Below are 21,946 nucleotides of genomic sequence, written 5' to 3'. Positions count from 1 at the left end.
AAAAGTTGAAAATCTTGATATGTCAGTTGTTTATACTGGGTGAATCACCTAAAACTTGCACCCCAAATATTTCAGAAATGGAAGGTGCTATTGATGTGCTATTTTCACAGAAATGAAGTGTAACCAAGGGCTCATAATTGTAACCCATACACAGATTTTTATAATTATTAGAATGTGTGTTTATTTTAGAAAGTTACATTTTTTCAAATGGAACAATGCCTATTGACAGTAACAAAATAAAACTAGAGTAAATCAGAATGTCAATGGTGTTTCTTTCAGGATTCTAGTACAAGTAGTTTTTGAGCTATCGTAGTTTGAAAATTGTACAGACCGGCAGTGGTCTGCTCCATTCAACTGCTTAGTTACAAGGCTGTGATGTTTGTATGTTCGTTTCCTTTACAATCCACTGCATTGCGATTTCCTTGTCAGTTGCGTGCCCCAAAAATCATGAAAAGTAAGTCATTTGTGGGCAAATACAAGCACCTACTTTAAAATGACCATGGTTGTATACACGCACACTTAGGTGTTCAAAATGCATAACTGAAGTTTTTCTTCTTGTTGGGATCAAACTTTTTGAATGTGTAACTTGAAAATATAATAGTATACAATCTGATGGGAATTGGCAGGAACCACCAGGAAAGAAAAAAGTACTATTGTAAAACATTTATACCATGTACGCTTTTAGAAGGAACATGAGTTCAGCCAATACACAACCAGTGATATTGCGCTGTTGCCAAACTAACTGCTAGCAGAAGGAAAAGACAGCTAATATTCAACTATGTAATTAATATATACAGGGTGTCGCAAAACAACTTCAACAACGCTTGGGTGCTGGTAGATATCATAAAAACAATTAACTTTTTTCTCATAAACTTTACCTTGAAAGCTCTTATGTTCGGCACTGCAAGTGCTTGAAATCTATCCTGTATGTATGCAACCCAACACAGCAAATGACTGCTCTGACATAACTTCCAGGGGCGCTCGGCAGGTTTGCCACTAGCGTCACTTACCCATCTTACCTGAGCAAAATACAAAGGAATGATGATACTTGCGATGTTGTAAGAAGTATTTGCAGTACTTCTCAAACTGACCAAGACAAACGATTTCCAATAAATGAGGACTGATATTCAAGAGTAGTCATTCTAAATAATCTCCATTTTATTTCGCCTGTAATGCAATATCAATTACCACAAGAGAGGCTTGAGGAAGATGATGAAATCGACAAATGAAGAACAAATGCTAACATAATGTGCTATCTGCATCATTGCAAACACGCAGACTGTAACAATTTATTTGGAAAATTTCAACCTTTCAGTACAATGTACAGGGTGAGGCAAAAGTCTGGCACCACCCTTTTAATTTGAAAATGACTTGATGGAAGGCGATGAAATTTCAGATTAGGGTACATCTTGGATTTTCAAATGGGAAGGGTGTCATGTAGCATATCATTTTACATGTGCGTTTTATCAGAAATAAGAATATGCAGTAATTTTTCCCCTAACTTGTTTGGTGAGGATATTTTCACAGTTGAAGTTCACATTTGGCATCCTACAAGATTACTTTGCCAACCCTGTCCCTGATAGATATAAATTTCTATTACAGACATTCTGGACCTTTTATTATTAAAGTGTTACACATCGTGCTATGATGCCAGGGGTCCCGGGTTTGAATCCCAGCCTGGGCATGGATGTTTGTGAGTGTCCATTCATCAATTTCATCATATCATCATACTCACCCCCATCTTCGCAAGTTAGCCAAAAGTGGCAATCAATCAAATTATTAAAGTGTTACATAAAAGGTATGCATTGTGTGTGAATGTACAATGGGAGGGAGGGTGGCTCTGAATGAATTTAGATGAGCATGAGTACTCTTTCATTCCCCCTTGCCTTTTCAATTTTTATATTGTGACAATTTGAGAAATTGCTTCTGAAAGAATAGGATGCATCTGTTGTACCTACACTCTGTCTCAGTTATCACTGGAGCAGGCAAATTAAAACAAGTCTCTGCACAAGTAGTAATGCAAGGTGGCTCGACTTATGAACATGAGAGAGGAACAGGAAGGAGGGGGGTGACTGCAGTTACCAGACTTCCCAGCAGCATGTACTGCTTTGCTCTGAACACTCGATTCCCCCTCCCCCTTCTCTGCCACTATGCATGGCCTTGTTGCAGAGATGCCTGGAACGGGGTATAGTCAATAGAAATTCTGTTGTATTGTAAATTTTCTTTAGGTAATCTGGTATTCATTATTGTTCTTTGTACACTTGTCACATACCAATCAACGGTGGAGGCACATAGTGGTTTTGATCCCACTTTAAACTGTAGGTCCAGTTCCGATTAGCCATACTGTGCATAAAGTGGACTTATAACACCAACTCAATCAATCAATCACATACTAATCAAATTTGGTATAACCTGTCCTTTTCTTTGTACTTCAAACAATGAGTACCAGGTGTGCCGGTTAATAATTCTTAATTGATCCGAAAGAAAACAAGTGTATCTGGGGAGAAAGGTAACAAATGCTTTATTCAAAGTATGCGCCATCGCTAGCTATACATTTTGCCCATCTGTCGGTCAAATTGTTGATACCCTACCAGAAAAATTGTTCACATTTTGAGGTGATCCAGTCAGCAAGCCATTGTTCGACATCTTTGTAATTGTTGAAGTGTTGCTGGGAAAGTGAGTGAGACATCAATGAAAACAAGTGGTAGTCCAAAGGGGCTAAGTCTGGTGCATATGGCAGGTGGGGCAAGAATTCCCAGCCAAGTGCAGAAATGGTGTGTCTGACGCCTTTCGCTGTGTGTGATGAGGCGTTGTCATGCTGCAAAATCACTTTTCCGTCTCTTGTCGCCCAATCTGGATCTTTCCCATGGCGCATGAAGACGATCAGATATGGTATGACGACCAACATTTAACTTCTCTGCCAATTGTTGTTGTGTTTGCATATCGTCTTCGTCCAACAGTGCTTGCAATTTGGCATCTTGGAATTTTTTCGGCTGGCCCGGACAATCTTTGTCTTTCAAGTTGAAATCACCACTTTTGAATCGTCGAAACCAATGCACACACGCGTCTTGCATTAGGACATTGTCACCGTATGTTTCCACAAGGATACAATGGCTTTCACTCATGTTTTTCTTTTGATTGAACAAGAAAAGCAGGACGTGCCGCACATGCGCTTTATTTGGTTTGAAGGTCGGCATGTTTACAACACAAACCCAATATCATGATCACTCGCACTCGGTTGCACATCCACGGAGTTTTTGACAGGTACTGTCCTGGCAACACACTGACATAACAGTTGAGACTGTGCACCAACCCTTGCTTCCAGCACCATCCAGCGACGAATTATTAACCGGCACACCTGGTATAACTCTGTATATTTGTTAGTTTAAGCATTTTTGTAACTTTATTATAAATGTATTATGTACAGTAATATATGTGTTAAAGGAGTCCTTAAGTTTGAATTACCTTTCAGGCAGCACAGAAACCAGAGTTACTTGGTGGAGAATATACGCATCTTGATTACTGGAGAAAACCAAACAGGAAAGATTTGGGAAGGAGGATATTGTATCGTGATGCACACATGACTGGTTGGGCATACAAAACAGTTACAATGGATGATTTAAAAATTCCTGTGGTACATGGTGAAGGAAAAAGGGTAAGAAACATTAAGTTATTTCCATCCACATGTATTGCGTGAAGTATGATTGTAATTTCTTCTGAGTTTACAGGATTGTCTCTTACTTATAATTTGGATACTGATGATATGAATAGTCTGTTAATTATGGATATTGATAGATTAATCATGACTTTATCATTATTGACCAATAAGAGCATGTTGGTCTATCACAAAACTTGTCAATAACACTGGGTAACTTCCATCCTGCATGAGAGAAGTAAACATGTTTTCTTATCTAATTTCAAATGTGCCATGCGAATTTTGTCAACAAATACCATTTCACATACACGTGATGTCATCTGGGATGCATGTGTCACGTGGAAATTTTTCAGTTGTGATGTGGCAACACTGCAGAAGTTTCAGCTCCAATATGTCATGTCTGTCACCTGGAATAGCAATTTCAGTGTACAAGGATTGGAGTGGAGACATTTCTGCAATATTTTGTGATTTTGCTGTTTTTTGTAAAGGTATAATTCACGCACCCTGGTTTTGTAAACTAAATTTGTAATATTTGTTTGTTTTCCAGTAAAACTCATCAGAACCATGGTCACATTCGTGAGTTAAGGCAGTGAAAAGATCATTTTCTTTACTTCGTTATACTCTTCATAATTCTTCATGAATTGTCTACCATTTCATATCAAATCAGTGTTTATTATTCACATAAGTATGTCAGTACTTTATTGTTAAGTCCCACACTGCGGCCATGTGCTCTAAGGCATCAGGCTTTGGGCTCTGGCTACAGGATGCATGCAGGTTGGAGTCTCCTGCGGAGAAGCGTAAAAACTTTTCTCCTGAGATTTCAGCCAGTATATGGGACTGTTGGCCACCCACCATCATGAGAGAATTGAGAAGCTACGAACGAGTAGCATAAGCCAGTCATGGAAACCTACAAGGAGGACTCTGTTTTTTTTTTGTGCTGACCACACGTTACCTCGTAACTGGTTGGGTGATCCCCCACATTAGCAGGTGGGAGTGTATCTGGCAGTTGGTAGGTAGGGCCTGGCCTTCACGGGCTAGTTGCGCCACTGGTTATTCTTTTACTTTATTGTTAAAGATTTCATATTGGTTGCCTGTCCCCCTCTCCCCCCTTTTATGTCATTAATGTAGTGTCCATTTCAGTGCATCTGTTTATGTTGTAAATGATGTCAGATTATCCCAGACTTTTTCTGGTAGAAAATAATACTTTTAGCACCAGTGCTGTAACTTTGAATATGAAAATATAGATTGTCTCATTTTTATAAATGCAACAATTTTAGTCAAAATATTTCAAATGGATCAGAGGCACTGAGGAGTAGCAAGTCTAGCAGTGATAGATGAATGCAGGCCAGGTATAGAGGCTAAAGGGAGGGGAAGATTTTACTCCCTTATCTCGAACCCGTCGACCAGTACAATGGTTAAAAGTTTGTGGTTTCAGGTATCCCAGTCTATTGCCTATGTTATGTAGAATGATGGAAGATTTGTTTCCCACGTCCAATATTTGCACCACAAATTTTACACATATTGTATTTATGTATAATGGCATATGGCTTCTAGTCTTTATTATTTATGAAATGAGAAAGTAAGTATTTTGTGCACAGATGAATTACTGGAAACGGTTCTTTTTTCTGCAGTAAGAAATGCAGGTAATTATAATAATATACAGTAGAGCGTCGATTATCCGAACGTCGGTCAACCGAACGACCGCTTAACCGAACTGTGTACTCGCTCACTTTCAGATATCTGTAATGAAAAAAGTACGTGACTTAGCTGCTCGTAAGTGTGTAGGCTTGCTTAGACAGACCAAAATAAAGGATTTTTTTAAACGTTAATTTTGTGTACTGTGTGTATTGTTCATGCAAAATGCGTATGTAATATGTACATATTTTTGTTTAATAAACTGTACCACATACTATATATTCCTACTAAAGTTGCCTTTGTACGTTACTTTGTAATACATACTTAAAGAGATGCCTGTTTTTATGAATAAATTTACTGTACAGTACTTCTTTTTGGCAAATAAACATGTACAGTTCGATTATCCGAACAAACCAGTTTTCCGAACACCCATGTCCCCCAATTACTTCGGATAAACGACGCTCTACTGTATATATAAAAAAAGAAAAACTCCTGTTTTCATTTTAGCAGTAAAACAATCTGAAATATACATATGCATGGTGGTGGTGGTGGAAAGGGGGGGGGAGGCGGTTATTGCACTTTGTCTGTAGACAAAGTACAGTGAAAGAAAGGGGCAAATGAAACAAAACCTTTTATCAGTTTTCTCGCTGTACTGATTTACATTTTTTTGCCATTTCACATAATTTTTCTGGTTTTTAAACTTTAATTGTGATGTGACAATAAAAATGGCTTATGAACTCATCATGGTAGTGCTCATAAAGATTCATACTTTACTCTGAATTTGAATTCAAGACCTTTCTTCCACTTGCTTCAAAGAGCGCTTTCTTAAAATTCTCTGTCTATGTGTGTGCATAGGCCCAACCAGAAAGTTTTTAACAGCTCAGGCTGCTGAAAAATAATTACAATTATTGTTTAAAAAAATAAAGCCCAAGCGGGGATTTATGACCATCAGTTTGTATTTATTTATTTAGTATCTATTTAATTGTGATGGTGAGGACTGATCTACCATAACATTAGATGCAAATCGTGCTTATTTTTTTTTTAAGTGAAACTTCATAGAGGATGGATTCAGGTGTTTGCACACATGGATACAGATAAATCAAATTTAGATGTTGTGCTAAATTATCACTGCCACAAAATATCTAAATTCTTCCATTTGTATTGACTATTTGGTGGTGGTGGGGTGGGGGGAGGGGGGGTGCAGGCTGCATGATGCTTTAAAAATTACCCATAATCAGTTGCTACCCCAAGTGTCAAGGTCACCACACGTCACTAATCAGAAGTATTGTTACCGAAAACATTTGACCATTATGTGGTGTCAAATAAGGTTATCTGATAGAGAATTGGCATTGTAATTTTAGCTTAAGATTGTTAGCAAAAAATAAACTTGTAAATTTGATATTTTGTTGCTTAGGAAAATTTTAATTAGTTGAGTATACAGTGTTGGTGAAGTGTTGATTGGGAAACTGCAGCCATTTCAACAGGATGTCCATTGATTAGAATTTCTTTGAATTCTGGGAACTGCACAGGATTTATTGGCAAGTTATACAAAATGCAAATAACACATTAGATTACTGTATTCTATAACATAGAACAAAAAGTAGCAGTGCTGCAATTTTATCAAAACTAGATAAAACTAACAGTCATAAATGTTCTAAGATAGATGTTTAGGATTTGTTCAAGAGGCTAGAAGAAAATACTTTACACAAAAGTTTCCTTATGAAACATGGATATTTTTTTTTTTGTGCTCACAAATTAAGTTAAGCTTACCAATCTTGTGTTTTAACACTATTTATTTAAAAACTAACTTCATGCACACTGTGGCTAGTGGCTTTGCACTCAAGAGTTTAAAGTGGGGCTGGCAATTGTGGTGGGTGTTGTACTGAAGTTGACACTATAAAATGGGAGAAGGAGCCAGCCAACCAATATGAAATCTTTAACAATAATCTATTGACATAAAATTTACTTATGTGAATAATGCACATGCTGTGAGGCCAGTGGTCCTAGATTGAATTTGTTCCCTTGTCTGTTTCGTCAATTCCCATTAATCATTGCAGTTAATCTAAGAATAGTAGAAGAGTGGTATGAAATATCCAAAATACTGGTACAAGTTTAAATTGAAATCTGACCCACTGCAAAAGTGCTCATTGATAATCCAGCCCAAAACCCTTTGCTTATAAAGTGATGACAATAACAACTACACTGCTCCACAAAACTTAAGGAACACCAAGGGAACAGAGTTCCTGTTTATGGATGACAATGCTCGCCTGCTCTTCGAAAATATTGTGTTGCTATTCCTGGAAACAGAAGACATCACCTGTATTGAGTAGCCTGCATGCTTGCCGGACCTCAATCCTATCGAGTATATTTGGGATGCTCTTAGGCGATGACTTGCACACTATAATCCACCACCACAGGGTCTTCCTGAACTGAGGAAAATCCTCTTACAGGAGTGGCCCCGTATCCCTCCAGTGTTGATTACCAATCTCATTCAGAACATGGAGGCCAGATGTTGTGCCTATTTGTCCGTTTAAGGTGGTCACACACCTTATTGATGGGCTGAGCACACTCATACTCCAGTTCCATCTGCTGGGGTCTCGTGCTTTTCGGATTTGGGGACACCCTGTATACCATTCTGCAATGTTGCTGCTCATTTTCATTGCATGTTGCATATATACCTTATTGGTGTTCATAAACCCTGGTGAAACCTGTTTTTCTGTATGTTTCCTTCTGTTCCATTGGCGTTTCCTTAAGTTTTGTGGAGCAGTGTATCAGAGATGTCCAGACAACACATGTGTAGTGTAATTCTCTTAAACTTTTATTTAGTCTGAGCTCTGAAGTAAGTCCATTAAGCATGCAGCAACATTTTGTTAAAATTATTCTCTTTTAATGATTAACCACATTCTTGTAATTTTTACAAAATTTTCCAAAATAATTCTCTGAATTACATACATGGATTTTCGTATTTCTGCGTTGCACAATTGAATATTTTTTCTGATTAATTTTGAAGACTCACTGCCTTCATTCACTAAGAGTACGGCATCTGGAGCAGAGATGGTAGCACTTCATTTCTTTGTTCATTCCCAGATGGCAGTAGTTGCATTTCCTCCTGTTTGGTGGCACTGGTGTCACCTGCTGTGCTTTGTGCTTTCTGTCATCAGGTTGTGTTGCCGCATGTGGTGGTTGGGCCATTTGCTGTGTTGTGTTGCTCAGTGTGGTTAGTTGCTGTTCTTTGTGTGGGTGGAGGGAGGTTGAGTGGGGGGAAAGCATTTTTTTTTTTTGAAGGACGGGATGCCAGTTGGCCCTCAAATCCTTTAACATCAGACAGGCACACAAACCTGTATCCCAAATTGGAAGACTCTTACCCAACTTCAAGAGATACTCCCTACCCAAACTTGCATCTCCTGGTGTCTACAAGCCCACATGCCAATATCATGACAGCTACATCAGCAGAATCATCCACACTGTTCAAGAAAAGATCGATGAACATACAAAAGATGCCAAGAATGACACACCAGGATCAGGCCTTTCACAACACCTACACACCACAAACCACTCCATCTCCAGAGACCTGCACAAGATCCAGAAGAAACCAGTCTACAAGGTATTGTGCCTAAAATAATATGCAACACGTGCGTCAAGCCAGGTGTTGGACGTTGCGCAGCGAGCTTCCCTGTGGACATTGCGCAAGCGAGTTGTCCTGAACAAGAATTCACAGGCCTCAATGCCTGCCTGGTTTTTCTCTTTACCCAGGTACTAAGAAGTCACGTGAGACACGATGTAGTGCCTGCAGTCAGATACAAGCACCACTGTCAGTGTAGCCAATGCCCATTATATTTCACTTCGCATGGAGACATTTGAATTTACATTAGTCGCATGGGCCTTAAGGTTGTACACTGACTACCACATATTCTCCACATTTGTTTTGAAGGTCTTGAAATAGGTTTGTGTGTTTTGTTCATTTTATGTCACTTTTCTGGTCTTGAAATCGTAAATCTTCTCTCAGTTTCATTTTTATGTCGTTTGTTTGTTGAAATGTGTAGGCCAGCACTACCTGCTATTTGCCCCTGTCTGAAGATACAAGCTAACAATTATATTTTGTGTTGTGTTACTATCCATGTGGTCTGTAGAACTAGATAACTCACAACAACATGAGCAAATGATGATTTATTGAAATAGTTGGCAATATGCAAAAACCTTTAAATACTGATTTCATGATGCGTTTTATGGACCCCCCCATGCTTTAGTGTTCAGCATCACATGATGTCAGCAATGTAATGGTTGAAAATGTACTTCATTTCACCTAAATTGAGGATAAAATTCCATTCAGAATGAAATTTCCAAAAACAAATGAAGATATCTTTGTGCCGTAGAGGGGATATCTTGACCAACTAATTTGGATATGGAATTTGCAAAATTACACCAGAGAGAAAATCTGTAGCTACAGTTTTCAAAGTTCTTCAAAAAATAGTTTAATGTAGAACAATCACCAGCCACAATGTTTCAAAAATGTATTTACGATGGCACTTTTAGCTAAACTTGGTTTGTACTCCTTTACAGGTGTCAGTAATACAAATGTTTTCTACCACGGAATAAATCTCTGGAATTTCAAATTGATAAATGTGATGAACATTTCAAGTTCTCCTTGATCTCCTTGAACAGTTTTGAATCTAAACAGTGACTGCATGACTCATCTGTCTGGAGCCGGTGAATAACCGGAATGAGCATTCGATGTAGATGGGTCTTGGAAGGCGTGCTAGTTACCCATGGGCTTTCGATGCTTGACAGTTCAAAACCCAAACGCACAGTTCTTACATGCTGACTCCTATGTGGGACGAGGAGGAAAGCCCGACTCATCAACTAGGGAGGCATAGTAGGTGAATCGGGCCAATGTTCCCCCTCCCTCCACCCATGCTAAGTATAGGAACTACACCACACCAAGCAACATAATGCAGCAGACGACACAAGCCAGGAAACACACACCAGCACTGCCAAACTGGAGGAAATGCTACCACAGCCCAGGAACGAACAAAGATGTGATGTGCTACCATCTCTGCCCCAGATGCCATACCCTTAGTGAATGAAGGCAGTGAGCCTTCGAAATTTATCGGGGGAAAAAACTATCCAATCGTGCGAAGCAGAAACATGAAACTTCACGCACATAATACTTAAACCACGTTTACCACATCCATCATGAATTCTCTGAATGTTTGTGACAATAGTTCTACAGCAGTATGTAATATTAATTGGACATTATCCATTGTCTAGTGCTCTTTAATTATACTTATTCTAACACTACTTTTCTAGAGAGCTCCTCTTCTCTCATCTTCAGTTGAACAAATTTGTTTTCAAGAGAAGAGGTGCTCTCTAGAGGTGTAAAATAAATGTAGTTAAAAGCACGAGACAATGGATAATGTCCAATTAACATTGCATTCTAATTTTCCAAACTAATGAACACTTGAGATAATTTACCCTTCCGATCTGAAGTTGAATCCTATTGTGACACTAGGATAGACACTCTCAAGCTTGAAGAAACATCAGAGAAAAATACTTTAAACAATAACATTACATATGAGGGGCATGCAGAAAGTAATGAGCAATAATTTTTCATGACCCGAGTTTTGGTTTTATTAAAGAAAAACATACTGCATCATAATCTACATTTGTCCCATCTTTCTGGAAGCTTGAAAATACCCTTAAGGTAGAAGTCTTCCAGCTGCTCACAGACACTGATGCACTGCTCAGTTATCCAGGGAGGAAATTGGGAAAATGTGGCAAATAGACACTCTAACACTTTGTTTGTTAAACTATGTATTTTGCAAATTTTAGTCGCATATTTAGAGGTTACAAACTAATGAAAATAGGGTGGGAACTTTTGTATGGAGGATATCAAACTTCTTGTGTTTTTTCGCTGCACTTTGTGGTCTGCCGTCAATAAACGTGGGACCCAGCAGCAACAAATTTTTTGAACCTTGCAATCATTTCCTGCACTGCACTGTCTCCTATCTCAAGTATTGCTGCAATTGTATCCACAGTCTGTGTTCTTTCCATGTTGTGTTCCGTGGAGGCAGTTCGTGGGCGACCACTCTGATGCTGATGTTTGATGCTCGTGTTTCCATCTTTAAAATGTTTTACCCATCTTCTAACACTGCTAACACTCACGCATACATCTCCGTACGCACGCTGAAGTCTATTCTGAATTTCAGCAGCAAGAGTTCCCTCTTGAACGAGGAATTCAGTCACAGCACATTGTCAAAATGAAACATCACTGTCAGCCATTTTGAAACAACTGCCTGCGCTCACGTGATCAAAGCTAATGATGTCACACTACCTTGACACATTCAGTAAAGCATGTATTTTGTGATGATTTATTTCGTTTGCATGATCTGATAAATTCTGATTTTTGAAAAATTGTTGCTCATTACTTTCAGTATGCCCCTTGTAATTTGAAAGGTAAATTTTGCATTTGCAAGATAATGAGTGTCTTGCATCTTTATTTACATTTTTAATGATACTGTGGGTGAATTCTAACTTTACAAATAATAATAATAATAATAATGATAATAATGTGTGGCATTTGTTGTTCATTTTTAACCATGGAAATCTTGTCTCTTGCAGAGTAGAGTACTATCTACCATTGGTGTTACTCGTGGTTTTGGAGACCATGATTTGAAAGCTTTGAACTCAAACATTCCAATAAAACCATTCCTTTCTTCACAACCTGAAGTAAGTATACTTGTTGTTTCGAAGAATAAGAATTTTTTTGTCATATATATATATATGGACAGTTTCCTAATGTTTGTTCATTGGTATTAATTTAGTGGAATGTTAAAGGTCAGTGAAAATTTCATATCAATCCATTCCTAGTTCATACTAGAATGGTAGGTGATGGGTACTGAACATATGAGACTCCTAGCTTGTCAAGAGTACAGTGATCTGTACCTGTGTAGAGAATGTCCATAAAAGTGTCTTAATTTCACTTAATGCGAAAGGCATTAGGAAACAATATGAATACATGTAGATACTAGGTTTAGTATGTGTCTCATACTTTTTCATTGGACATATTTGCTATATATTCCATATAAATTCTCTCTAGGATCATGGACCACAATGGAGCAATTTGTTGGTGAAAGTGATTAAATTTGTGGCTGAACAGGAGTGAGCTTTGCATAATGGTCACTGAAGTGCTTCAGCAGACTAGAGTGCAAAATCATCTTTCATGAGGCTTATATTGTAGGTTTGTTGGACATTGGCACTGGATGGTGAATACAAGGATGCACATTTTGTGCAAGTACTGTCTTTTGTGGCTAATTAATTTCCCATTCAGTGGGCAATTCAGTGTCAATGTCATTTCTGTGCAACTTTATGTTAAGCACCACAGACACTTTATCAGATTATGCATTGTTTTTGTACTGAGTAGGATGGACGATATCGGAAATTTAATATTGCAATATATCATCAAGACAATATTGTCACATGATACAGTATGATATTTTTTCCATATCGTGATATCGGCGATATATCATCTCCATGAAATTTATCGCCAAATATCATGACAATATATTGCTGACATGATATATATTGCTAAAATATAATGACAATATACCGTGCGTCCATTTCGATCTGCAGCCGAGAGATCGGGAGAAGCGTGGCGGGCGGCGCTGGCGGAGATGCCGACATTTGCGGCCTGTAATGCTCGCTTATTTTTACGGACATATCCAGACATTTATATAAATATTGCAAAACGAGCACTAACCTGGGTTATAATTCATCATCTGTAATTCATGCAAGTTCTGCAATTATATACACAAAAAAATACGCTTTAGAAGTGACGATAAGAGTCACAGATAATAAAACATTTTAATCATAGTTTTGACCAGCAACGTCCTGCTTAAGTTTATATCCTTGAAAGAGTTTTGTGTCGATGGGGATCGTTTGGAGTTTTCGAATGTGCAACACTGTATCAAGATTACGCTGCCGACGAAACCATTAAAAGTCAATGGTTTTCGTGAGCTTCCTCGATGAACTCGATGAAATTGGGGCAGCGTTAGAAAGTTATCCAAACAAACCTCTACGCCGTGTTTCACAGGAGATGGGAGTGTCAAAATCATCAGCACATACAGCCACTAAGCTACTAAAATTAAAACCATACTCTTATAACACAGGTTAGTGCTCATTTTGCAATATTTATATAAATGTCTGCATATGTCCATAAAAATAAGCGGGCATTTCAGGCCGCAAATGTCGGCATCTCCGCCAGCGCCGCCCGCCACGCTTCTCCCGATCTCTCGGCTGCAGATCGAAATGGACGCACGGTATTACCAACATGACATATCACCAAATATTGTGATGATATATCACCGATACGATATATATTGCCAAATATTGTGACAATATATCAGCAAATATCGTAATGATATATTGCCGACACAATATATATTGCCAAAATATCGTGACAATACATCGTCTAGTTGATATTGCCTGGACGACATTTTTTCAATATTGCAATGTATTGTCTGGACGATATATCGCCCAACACTAGTGCTGAGTGGTATGGTAAGAAGTTTCTCTAGTCTTGGCTTTATAATCTTGGGTGCTTTGTATGGGTGATGCAGTTGAATTTTAGTTACAGTATTTGTTGCTGACTGTTGCTCTTTGTAACCATTGGAGAGACCTACCTCAGCAACAAGGGCAAGGTTGTCTTGAATTGAGCTACACATGAAGATCCTATGGTAGTACATGAACCATACCTTGGCTATTGTGTTAATGCTGTCACATTAAGAAAATCATATACAATGGAACCTCGACTTTACATTTTTCATATAATTTTTCCATGGGACCAAACTGAATAAACTTAAAATACAGAAAACTGTAAAATCCGGAAAAAAATTATAACATATTGATTTTTTTTGGGACCATGAAGACTGAATATACAGTGTGTCCCATGTAACTTGACAAATCGAAATATTGTGAGAAATATGCATCGAACAAAAAAAATGTTCCATATGAAAGTATAATAGTATTGTGGGCCCAAGTCACCTACGCTACAATGAACCCACCCTGCCACCCTCAGGGGAGGAGGGAGGGGCAGGGGGCAACCTTGAAATGTTAAAAGGAAATCTCAATTTTTTATTGCAGATTCAAATTCGACATCCAAAAATACGTAAGTTTTGTCCGAGCCATTTTGTTCCATTCATGATAGATAGATGACGCCGTAAGCGCAACGTGTTGGTTGTGTCTTGCAAATGCAGTGGCTGGCAAGTGTGTGAGGAAGGATACTGTGGCCTAGAAGCATTGTGCTCTTGCTTTCAGTAGTCAGTGATTGTATGGTCAGTGCAGTGTGACCGCAAAGAGTCGAACGACACAGTTAAGTGGGGTATTCAACATCATGGATTATCTAGCCATAGAAGAAGAAAATGAAATTATCCTTGTTTATGGTGAAGGCAGAAGGAACATCGATGATTCTGTGACCCTTTATGTGAAACATTTTCCTGACAGGCTACGATCACGTGCTTCCTTTGTTCGAGTTGTCAAACAGTTTCATGCCGAAGGAAGTGTACAACCTAAGATAAGGGTTCGTAGAGCAACTGCCACTGGAGAGCAAAAGCAAATTGCAGTCCTAGCCACGGTGGCTCATAATCCCCAGGTGAGTACATGAGTAATATCATCGCAGTCAGGAATTTATCGCAGTAGTGTTTGGAGAATATTGAAATGTCACAAATTTCGTCCCTGTCACGTGTCCATGCATCAGGAACTTGATGGCAATGATTTTCACAATTGAGTGGTGTTTTGTGAATGGGCATGTGAACAAATACTAGTTGACCAGCAGTTCTTTCATAAAGTACTTTTCTCTGATGAGTCAACCTTCACAAATCACAATCAGGTTAATCATCACAATATGCATTATTGGAGTGTGGGAAACCCACATTCATTGCATGAAGTTGACTGTCAACATTTTTGGTTGGTTAACGTGTGGTGTGGAATCATAGGCAACAAACTAATTGGTCCCTATGTTATTGACGGTACTTTGGACGGGCACAAATATCGAATGTTTTTGCATGAGGAATTACCAACATTGCTTGACAATGTAAACCTTGCACTGTGACAACACATGCAGTTCCAACATGATGGTTGTCCAGCACATAATACAATAGTAGCATGGGAAGAATTAAACTGCATGTACAATGGTCGTTGGGTCGGTAGAGGCAGTCTAGTGCATTGGCCTGCCAGATCGCCAGACCTTACGTTGTTGGATTTCTTTTTGTGGGGATATCAGAAGGAACATGTTTATCAAGATGTGCCAACAACCCGTGCAAACATGATCAAACGAATGAGAAATGCTTGTGCACACATTGATGCAGATACACTTCTGCGTTGTGTTCAATCATTTGAACAATGGATCAACAAATGCATTGAAGTTCAAGGACATCCTTTTGAGCATTGCATGGAATAATTGCATCTAGCACCCCGATGGTGAGAGGCAAGGACTCACCCAAAACATGTACCCAGATGGTGAGAGTCAAACAGACAGCACCATCTATCTATCATGAATGGAACAAAATGGGTCCGACAAAACGTACGTATTTTCAGACGTTAAATTCGAATCTGCAATACAAAATAGGGGTTCCCTTTTAAAATTTCAAGGTTGCCCCCCCCCCCTTCCCCCAGGGGTGGTGTGGTGGGTTCATTGTAGCGTAGGTGACTTGGGCCCACAATACTATTATACTTTCATATGGAACATTTTTCGTTCGATGCATATTTCTCGCGATATTTCGATTTGTCAAGTTACATGGGGCACCCTGTATAACAGTGAACATAAAGTCTAGGTTTCACTGTACTTCATAACTTTCAGGCTTTTTGTGACCATTTTGAACAGATTAAAAAATAATTTAATATGTATTAGAGGATTACTAATTTATTTCTTTGAGACTTAGTTGTAATGGTTCTATTAATTTTGGTGGCCTCCTGCCACCATCAGTATGTGAAGTTGTTGTTTCACTGCTGAGTGGGCTTCTTGTGTATGTTGTTTCTCTGCATGCCACTAGGAGCGCTGGTGTGGTCAGTTCATCTGCTACATTTGTTGCTTGTGCTGACTTTCAGTTGTTGGAATAGCGGGAGCCAAATGTTATATGCCTGCCCGCTGTCAATGTTTAACTCATGCAAAGGGTGCATAATTGTATTCATCTCCTTGATCTTCGTGCCAGTCAGTGTGTGTGATGTATGTCTGGCTGAAACTTTTTTTTGACTGTGTGCCTCTTAAATTTGAGGTGCTTGGCTAGTCCGTTAGTTGGCTGGGATTTTTTTGGCATCTGTAAAGTGCTGTTGTATATGTTCACTGATGGTTGTAATGGATCTGCCAATGTAATGTGAATTTCACTCACATTGGGTATCATTCACTCCCTGGTTGTCTAGGGGAGAGAGGAAATATTGTTTGTGTTTGTTGAGTGCACTGGCTATTTTGGTCACTGATGTGTGTACTAATTTAATATCAAACTGCCTCAGGGCCTTGTCAAGATGGTTGGATGTGGTAAGGGAAGGCAATCCATTTCATTTTATTGCTGCTTGTTTGCTGGTGATGGTTTGGATGTCGGATCTGCATCGCTGATGTACTGTGTAAGCATTCTTTAGTACTATGTCTGTGATAGTAACTTCATCACTTACACAGTAGGAGAAAGCTCTTGTTAAAAGTTAAGCCACACATTATCTTTCTGTTTAGGAGGATGATTAGAGGGAGAGTGAATATACTGGTTCCCTGCCCCTGGTTTTCTGTATACTGTGGTGGTGAATTTGTTGTCCCTTCTTTTGATGGATCTAAAAAATATATGCTGCTTTGGTTTTCCGGTTCTATGGTGAAGTTTAAAGTGGGATGTATATTGCCTAGTTTCTCCATCAGTAACACCTTGTTGTTTTTGTATGTGACAATGGTATCAGCATATCTATCATATCTTATGTATTGGAGTTCTGGTGCTCAAAGGATGTCTTTTTCAGCCAAGTGCATAACAATATGGGCTATGGATGCTGAAAAAGGTTTCTATGAAATAGTTGTGCTCGAATTGGAAATAATTGCGTCCATGGCAGATTTCAAGTAACTTTGAGATCTCTAATAATTCCTGGTTTGCTATTTTATTGATAGTAAGCCATTTTTGTACTGAGGTGAGGGCTAGGTATATTGGGATGGAATTATACATGTCTACGGTGTCAATGCTAGCAAGTTTAACTTGGTTGGCTTGTACATAGTGTATTTATTATAACACCATGTCTTTCATTCCCCAAACGTGAATTAAAAATTATTGTTACTTCTTTTTTCAGGTTCAAGTAGTAGATGTTGAAAATGAGGATATTACTGAATCAGATGTTCTCATAATGGGCACAGATGGATTATGGGATGTGACAAGTAATGAAAAAGCAGCTGAAATAGTGCAGAGAAGTTTGGAACACTTTCCTGCTCATGATCAGACAAGGCTGAAATACAGGTTATTATTTTTTAGTACTTGGTTTATTCACTCTTGTGTTCCCACACAGCAAGGGGCTAGTGGTAACATCTGGTAGCCTAAAGTTATGGTAATCACTTCATGGAAAACTGCGTTAGAGATATGTGGGAACTTGCCAGAAAGCTCTGAAATTATGAAACTGTTGTTCTGTTCAACCCATTTATCAATCTTCTGAACCCTTTAATCATTTACCATGGTCATTTGACATCTGTGTGCCCATTTGTGAACATATGCACCATTCTTGCACCACCTTAACTCATTACAGTCTCTCAATAAACTTTACAAAGTTGATGGATTTCAGCAGCTTTACAGTGTTTGATTAAGAGAAATCTTATCACTGAGCATACCTTACAGCTGGTTGGATTGTCAATTACAACATGCAGTTTGAATGGTAGTTGTTTACTGAGTAAGGTTGGCACAATGTTTATTTTCCACAGCCGAATGTGTACTGACCCAGACTACACCATTGACAAACATGGTGCCGTTACCCCCCCCCCCCCCCCACTTCACCTACCTGGTGAAAACTGAAGTTGCTTTCCAAATATCCCTTGTATTATGGAAGGACTTGACAATCTTATGCAGTTTCTTCATTTGAGCCTTTTTTGAGGATGTTTCTAAATCCCCAAAACGATGTTCCCATTTGTGCACGATTCCCTGGAAAATATTGTTAGGGATGCAGTGGGAAGATTCAACAAGACTGATAGAACAGTTAAAAAAATAGCTTTAACCTTTAGTGGAGGGAGCTTCTCTTGCCTGTAAGCCTCTTGACATAGGAAGTTTTCAAGCACACACTTTTCAGATGTGCAGTGATGCACAAACAAAAATTGTGAAAGGAATACTATTTGCCATAGACAGTTGCAGTTGTTTTTTCTTCTTCTTAAAGTATCTTGCTCTTGTGGGAAGGGAAATTATAGTATCCTGCCCCCAACAATAAACTTAAACACATTTTGGGGGATTTTTAAAAAGGATTTTATGCAGATTATTTTTAAAGATAGTAATAATTTTTGGTACGTAAGTTCAAGTAGATTACATGGCCATTGCTACTTATGAATAGATGGCAAAACTACTTTTTTCCTATTATGTAAGACAATTTTTTTTATGATAAACTGGAACAGTTTTCAACTATACTTAGCATGATTGTAGGTACGTAGTAGTGCTACATTTTGGAATTTTTCCATTCACTTCAGGTTGGTGTGGACCCACAAGCAGGTCCTCAAAAATTAATTTTAAAGTAAATTGCCCTTTTCTAACTGTACTTGTATTGAAATGTAATGCCAACAGTGTACTCCTTGGGAAAGTCTAGCCATTCCACCAAAAATAAAACAAACAGCTGAAATATCATCTCTGAATTTTAAGAATTGACATGTTAATGCTGCCACATAGTCCTGGGACAGGTGTAATCCCAGCCAGCTGTTGAGGGTTAGATTGATGTTAGAGAAACATATATGCCCCATGACTATTCATGTAATTTCTCCAATACTAGTTTTTATTTGTCATTTATATACACATGAAGGTAGGACATACTGGAATTACAATGCAATATGAGTTGTTTCTTTAAGCACAAGCCAATGCTAAACTGTCATGAGAGTGCAAATGCTTTAATAGTTTATTTTTTCCCTGCATGAAGGCATTTATTTAGATGTTCTTTTTCAATTCCATACAAAGTAAATGTGTTGCACCTTGTGTTTGTATGTAATCTGTGATAATGAGCTTTACATATATTTGTTGAAAGCTCTTCAGTAAGTCCACATGTGTTGAATCACTGTCTCTGATTCTATCGAAATCAGTCAGATACCAAAGCATTTCATAAGTGGTGGATCTGTTTTTTTCTAATTAGATAAAGGCTGTTTTATAGTTAAAACATGTTCAGTATAGCTGACTGTAGTATATCAAAATAGAATATAATTATATAATACCGATTCTACAGAATACTTGAAAAGTCCACTCTGAATTATTTTGAAGAATCAATTTTACCTTACAGGTACACATCTGCAGCACAAGATCTAGTGATGCATTCCAGAGGTAAACTTATGGAAAGGTATTGGAGAACATCTGAAGGGAGAGCAGCTACCATAGATGATATATCAGTATTTGTAATTCCATTAGTTCCTTACAAGAAAGAGCATTTAGAATGGGCACAACAATATGAGGCTGTGCGTGGAATCTACGAGTCTCCTAATGAAGATGGACCTGGTTTTGGAAAACTTTCACTCAAATCGTCACCATCATTGTTAGCACCATCTGCCTGCAAAGCTGCAGACAAGCCTGTCAAGATAGAAGCAGATGACAAAATTACTTCAGATGGGGTAAATTCTCATACAGAGAAAAATAACCCAGATGAATTGAGGAAATCAAGTGGTGACAGTTCCGAACCTACAAGTCAGTTATCGGTAAATAGCACACAAGACATATCAGTAATCCCTTCAAGACAGACAGATTGGCAGACCGTACCAGATATTTTGAAAAATTCAGACCAAAGTTTCATTGAAAAATATCCCAATGAGTTAAAAGAAAGTGATCCCAATGTACAGACTGATATTTTACAACAGGGTAGAAGAAATTCAGATATCAATGAAGAGTCGTTTGCTGTTTTAAACTTGAAAGACGGGGGCGATGGTCATGGCGATTCCAGTGGATCTCAAACACAATGACAAAATATATTTGCTCAAATATTCCATTGGTGTAAATATTCCAGTGATACCATAGGAGTGATGGCACCATATTTTGTAACATTGACAAGTATGTACAATTTCAGTGGATTTTGAAAGAGACTTGTTTCAACAGCAAGTAATATTGGGTGTGTTTGTACCAAAGATGAACTGATAATAGTTGGGTTACCTTTTCCCTCATCTAGTTTGCACTTTAATTTAATGCATTTTCTGAAATTTTATTTTTTAATTTATTATTTACAATGATGCAGTGATATAGTTACATAATCAGTTACTGTATGTGTGATTCAGATAATTTTGTTGTCCAAGGCAAGATGTTTATGATTTATCATTTTTTATGATAATCTTTTCTGCCCATCTTTTGGGTTACTTTATACACATATTTTTTACATATATTTATGACAATATGTTTACAAACATGGCAAATGTTTAAATAAGAAAATAAGTTACTCATTTGTAATGCTTTTTCACATGTATGTGCATAATTACATATAAAATGTCCCATTGATAAGTCATGAAGGATATTCCTACCTTACAGTAATTTTGTTTGTCTTCAAAATTTTGTATATATTCAAACCCACAATCAATAATCAAGTGCTGGACCAAGGCAATCTTTAAACCTTCATTAAAAACCAGATAAAATGAGGAATTGGAATATCTCTTTTCCAGCTTTTCCACAGGTAAAACTATTAATAGTATCACTATTTGCCTTCTCCCTCCCCTCTGACACTCATATAGTACACTAGAACATGAAGTGACCGCTGGTTTTAATACAGGTTTAAGATTTAACTTGTCCATCACCTGATGAAGACTTTGGAGACTGAAAATACTATTCAAGATGGTTCATAATAATGTGCTAAGGGTACGATCTATCTATATTATTTATATATATATATAAAATTAACATATAAATTTGTCACAAATATTGTCCAAATGCACTTAGTTTAAGAACATAGCATTGCTTCATTCACAATATTTTCTGTTATCTTGGTCTCAAAAGTGTTAGCATTAGTCAGGTCTTTATCTGACTATTGCATTACTTTGCTGCTTAGATACACTTGTGTTAATGATTATTAAATTAAATATTTTGTAAAATGTCATATGTTAAATACTTCTTGTTCATCAAGTGACTTGGAAAGTGTGTAAATAAGGAAAGCAAGAGCTGATAATTTCTATCATTGACTGAATGAAATATTTTGGATGTATAGATATGTACATTTCTGGAAAGACTATATCACTAAAGAAAATAAAAATGAAAAATGCATTTTTTTATTCATGTTCTAGCCACAGAAGAATCAATTTGGTAATCCCAGTATCATCAATATTTTTTTTTATAATGGTAGATAAGTATTTTCATACATACATAACTAATATAAAATACCATTTAACATTACCTAAACAAATATTACAAGGTGCATTCAATAAATAACCAGAAAAGTAGTAGGAAAAAATCTAAAATACGACCATGATTTTTATATGTTTGTTATTTTGTGAAG

At 37.7% G+C, this 21,946-nt stretch overlaps 1 protein-coding gene across 1 annotated transcript in view; it reads left to right on the top strand.

Moving 5' to 3' along the window:
• The window catches only part of LOC145984016 (protein phosphatase 1H), a 47,315-nt gene extending 25,633 nt beyond the window's left edge, over positions 1 to 21,682 (top strand). The window contains exons 5-8 of the mRNA XM_083117325.1: positions 3,473 to 3,655; positions 11,909 to 12,016; positions 17,600 to 17,763; positions 19,763 to 21,682. Coding sequence (XP_082973451.1) covers positions 3,473 to 3,655; positions 11,909 to 12,016; positions 17,600 to 17,763; positions 19,763 to 20,432 — 1,125 coding nt within the window. The 3' untranslated portion in view covers positions 20,433 to 21,682. The remainder of the gene's footprint in view (positions 1 to 3,472; positions 3,656 to 11,908; positions 12,017 to 17,599; positions 17,764 to 19,762) is intronic.
• The last annotated feature ends 264 nt before the right edge of the window (positions 21,683 to 21,946 follow it).

The sequence above is a fragment of the Lepisma saccharinum genome, chromosome 2 (genome assembly GCF_977018435.1).
Source record: "Lepisma saccharinum chromosome 2, izLepSacc3.1, whole genome shotgun sequence".
NCBI classification, from domain to species: Eukaryota; Metazoa; Arthropoda; class Insecta; order Zygentoma; family Lepismatidae; genus Lepisma; species Lepisma saccharinum.
This window is presented reverse-complemented; position numbering and strand designations above follow the sequence as displayed.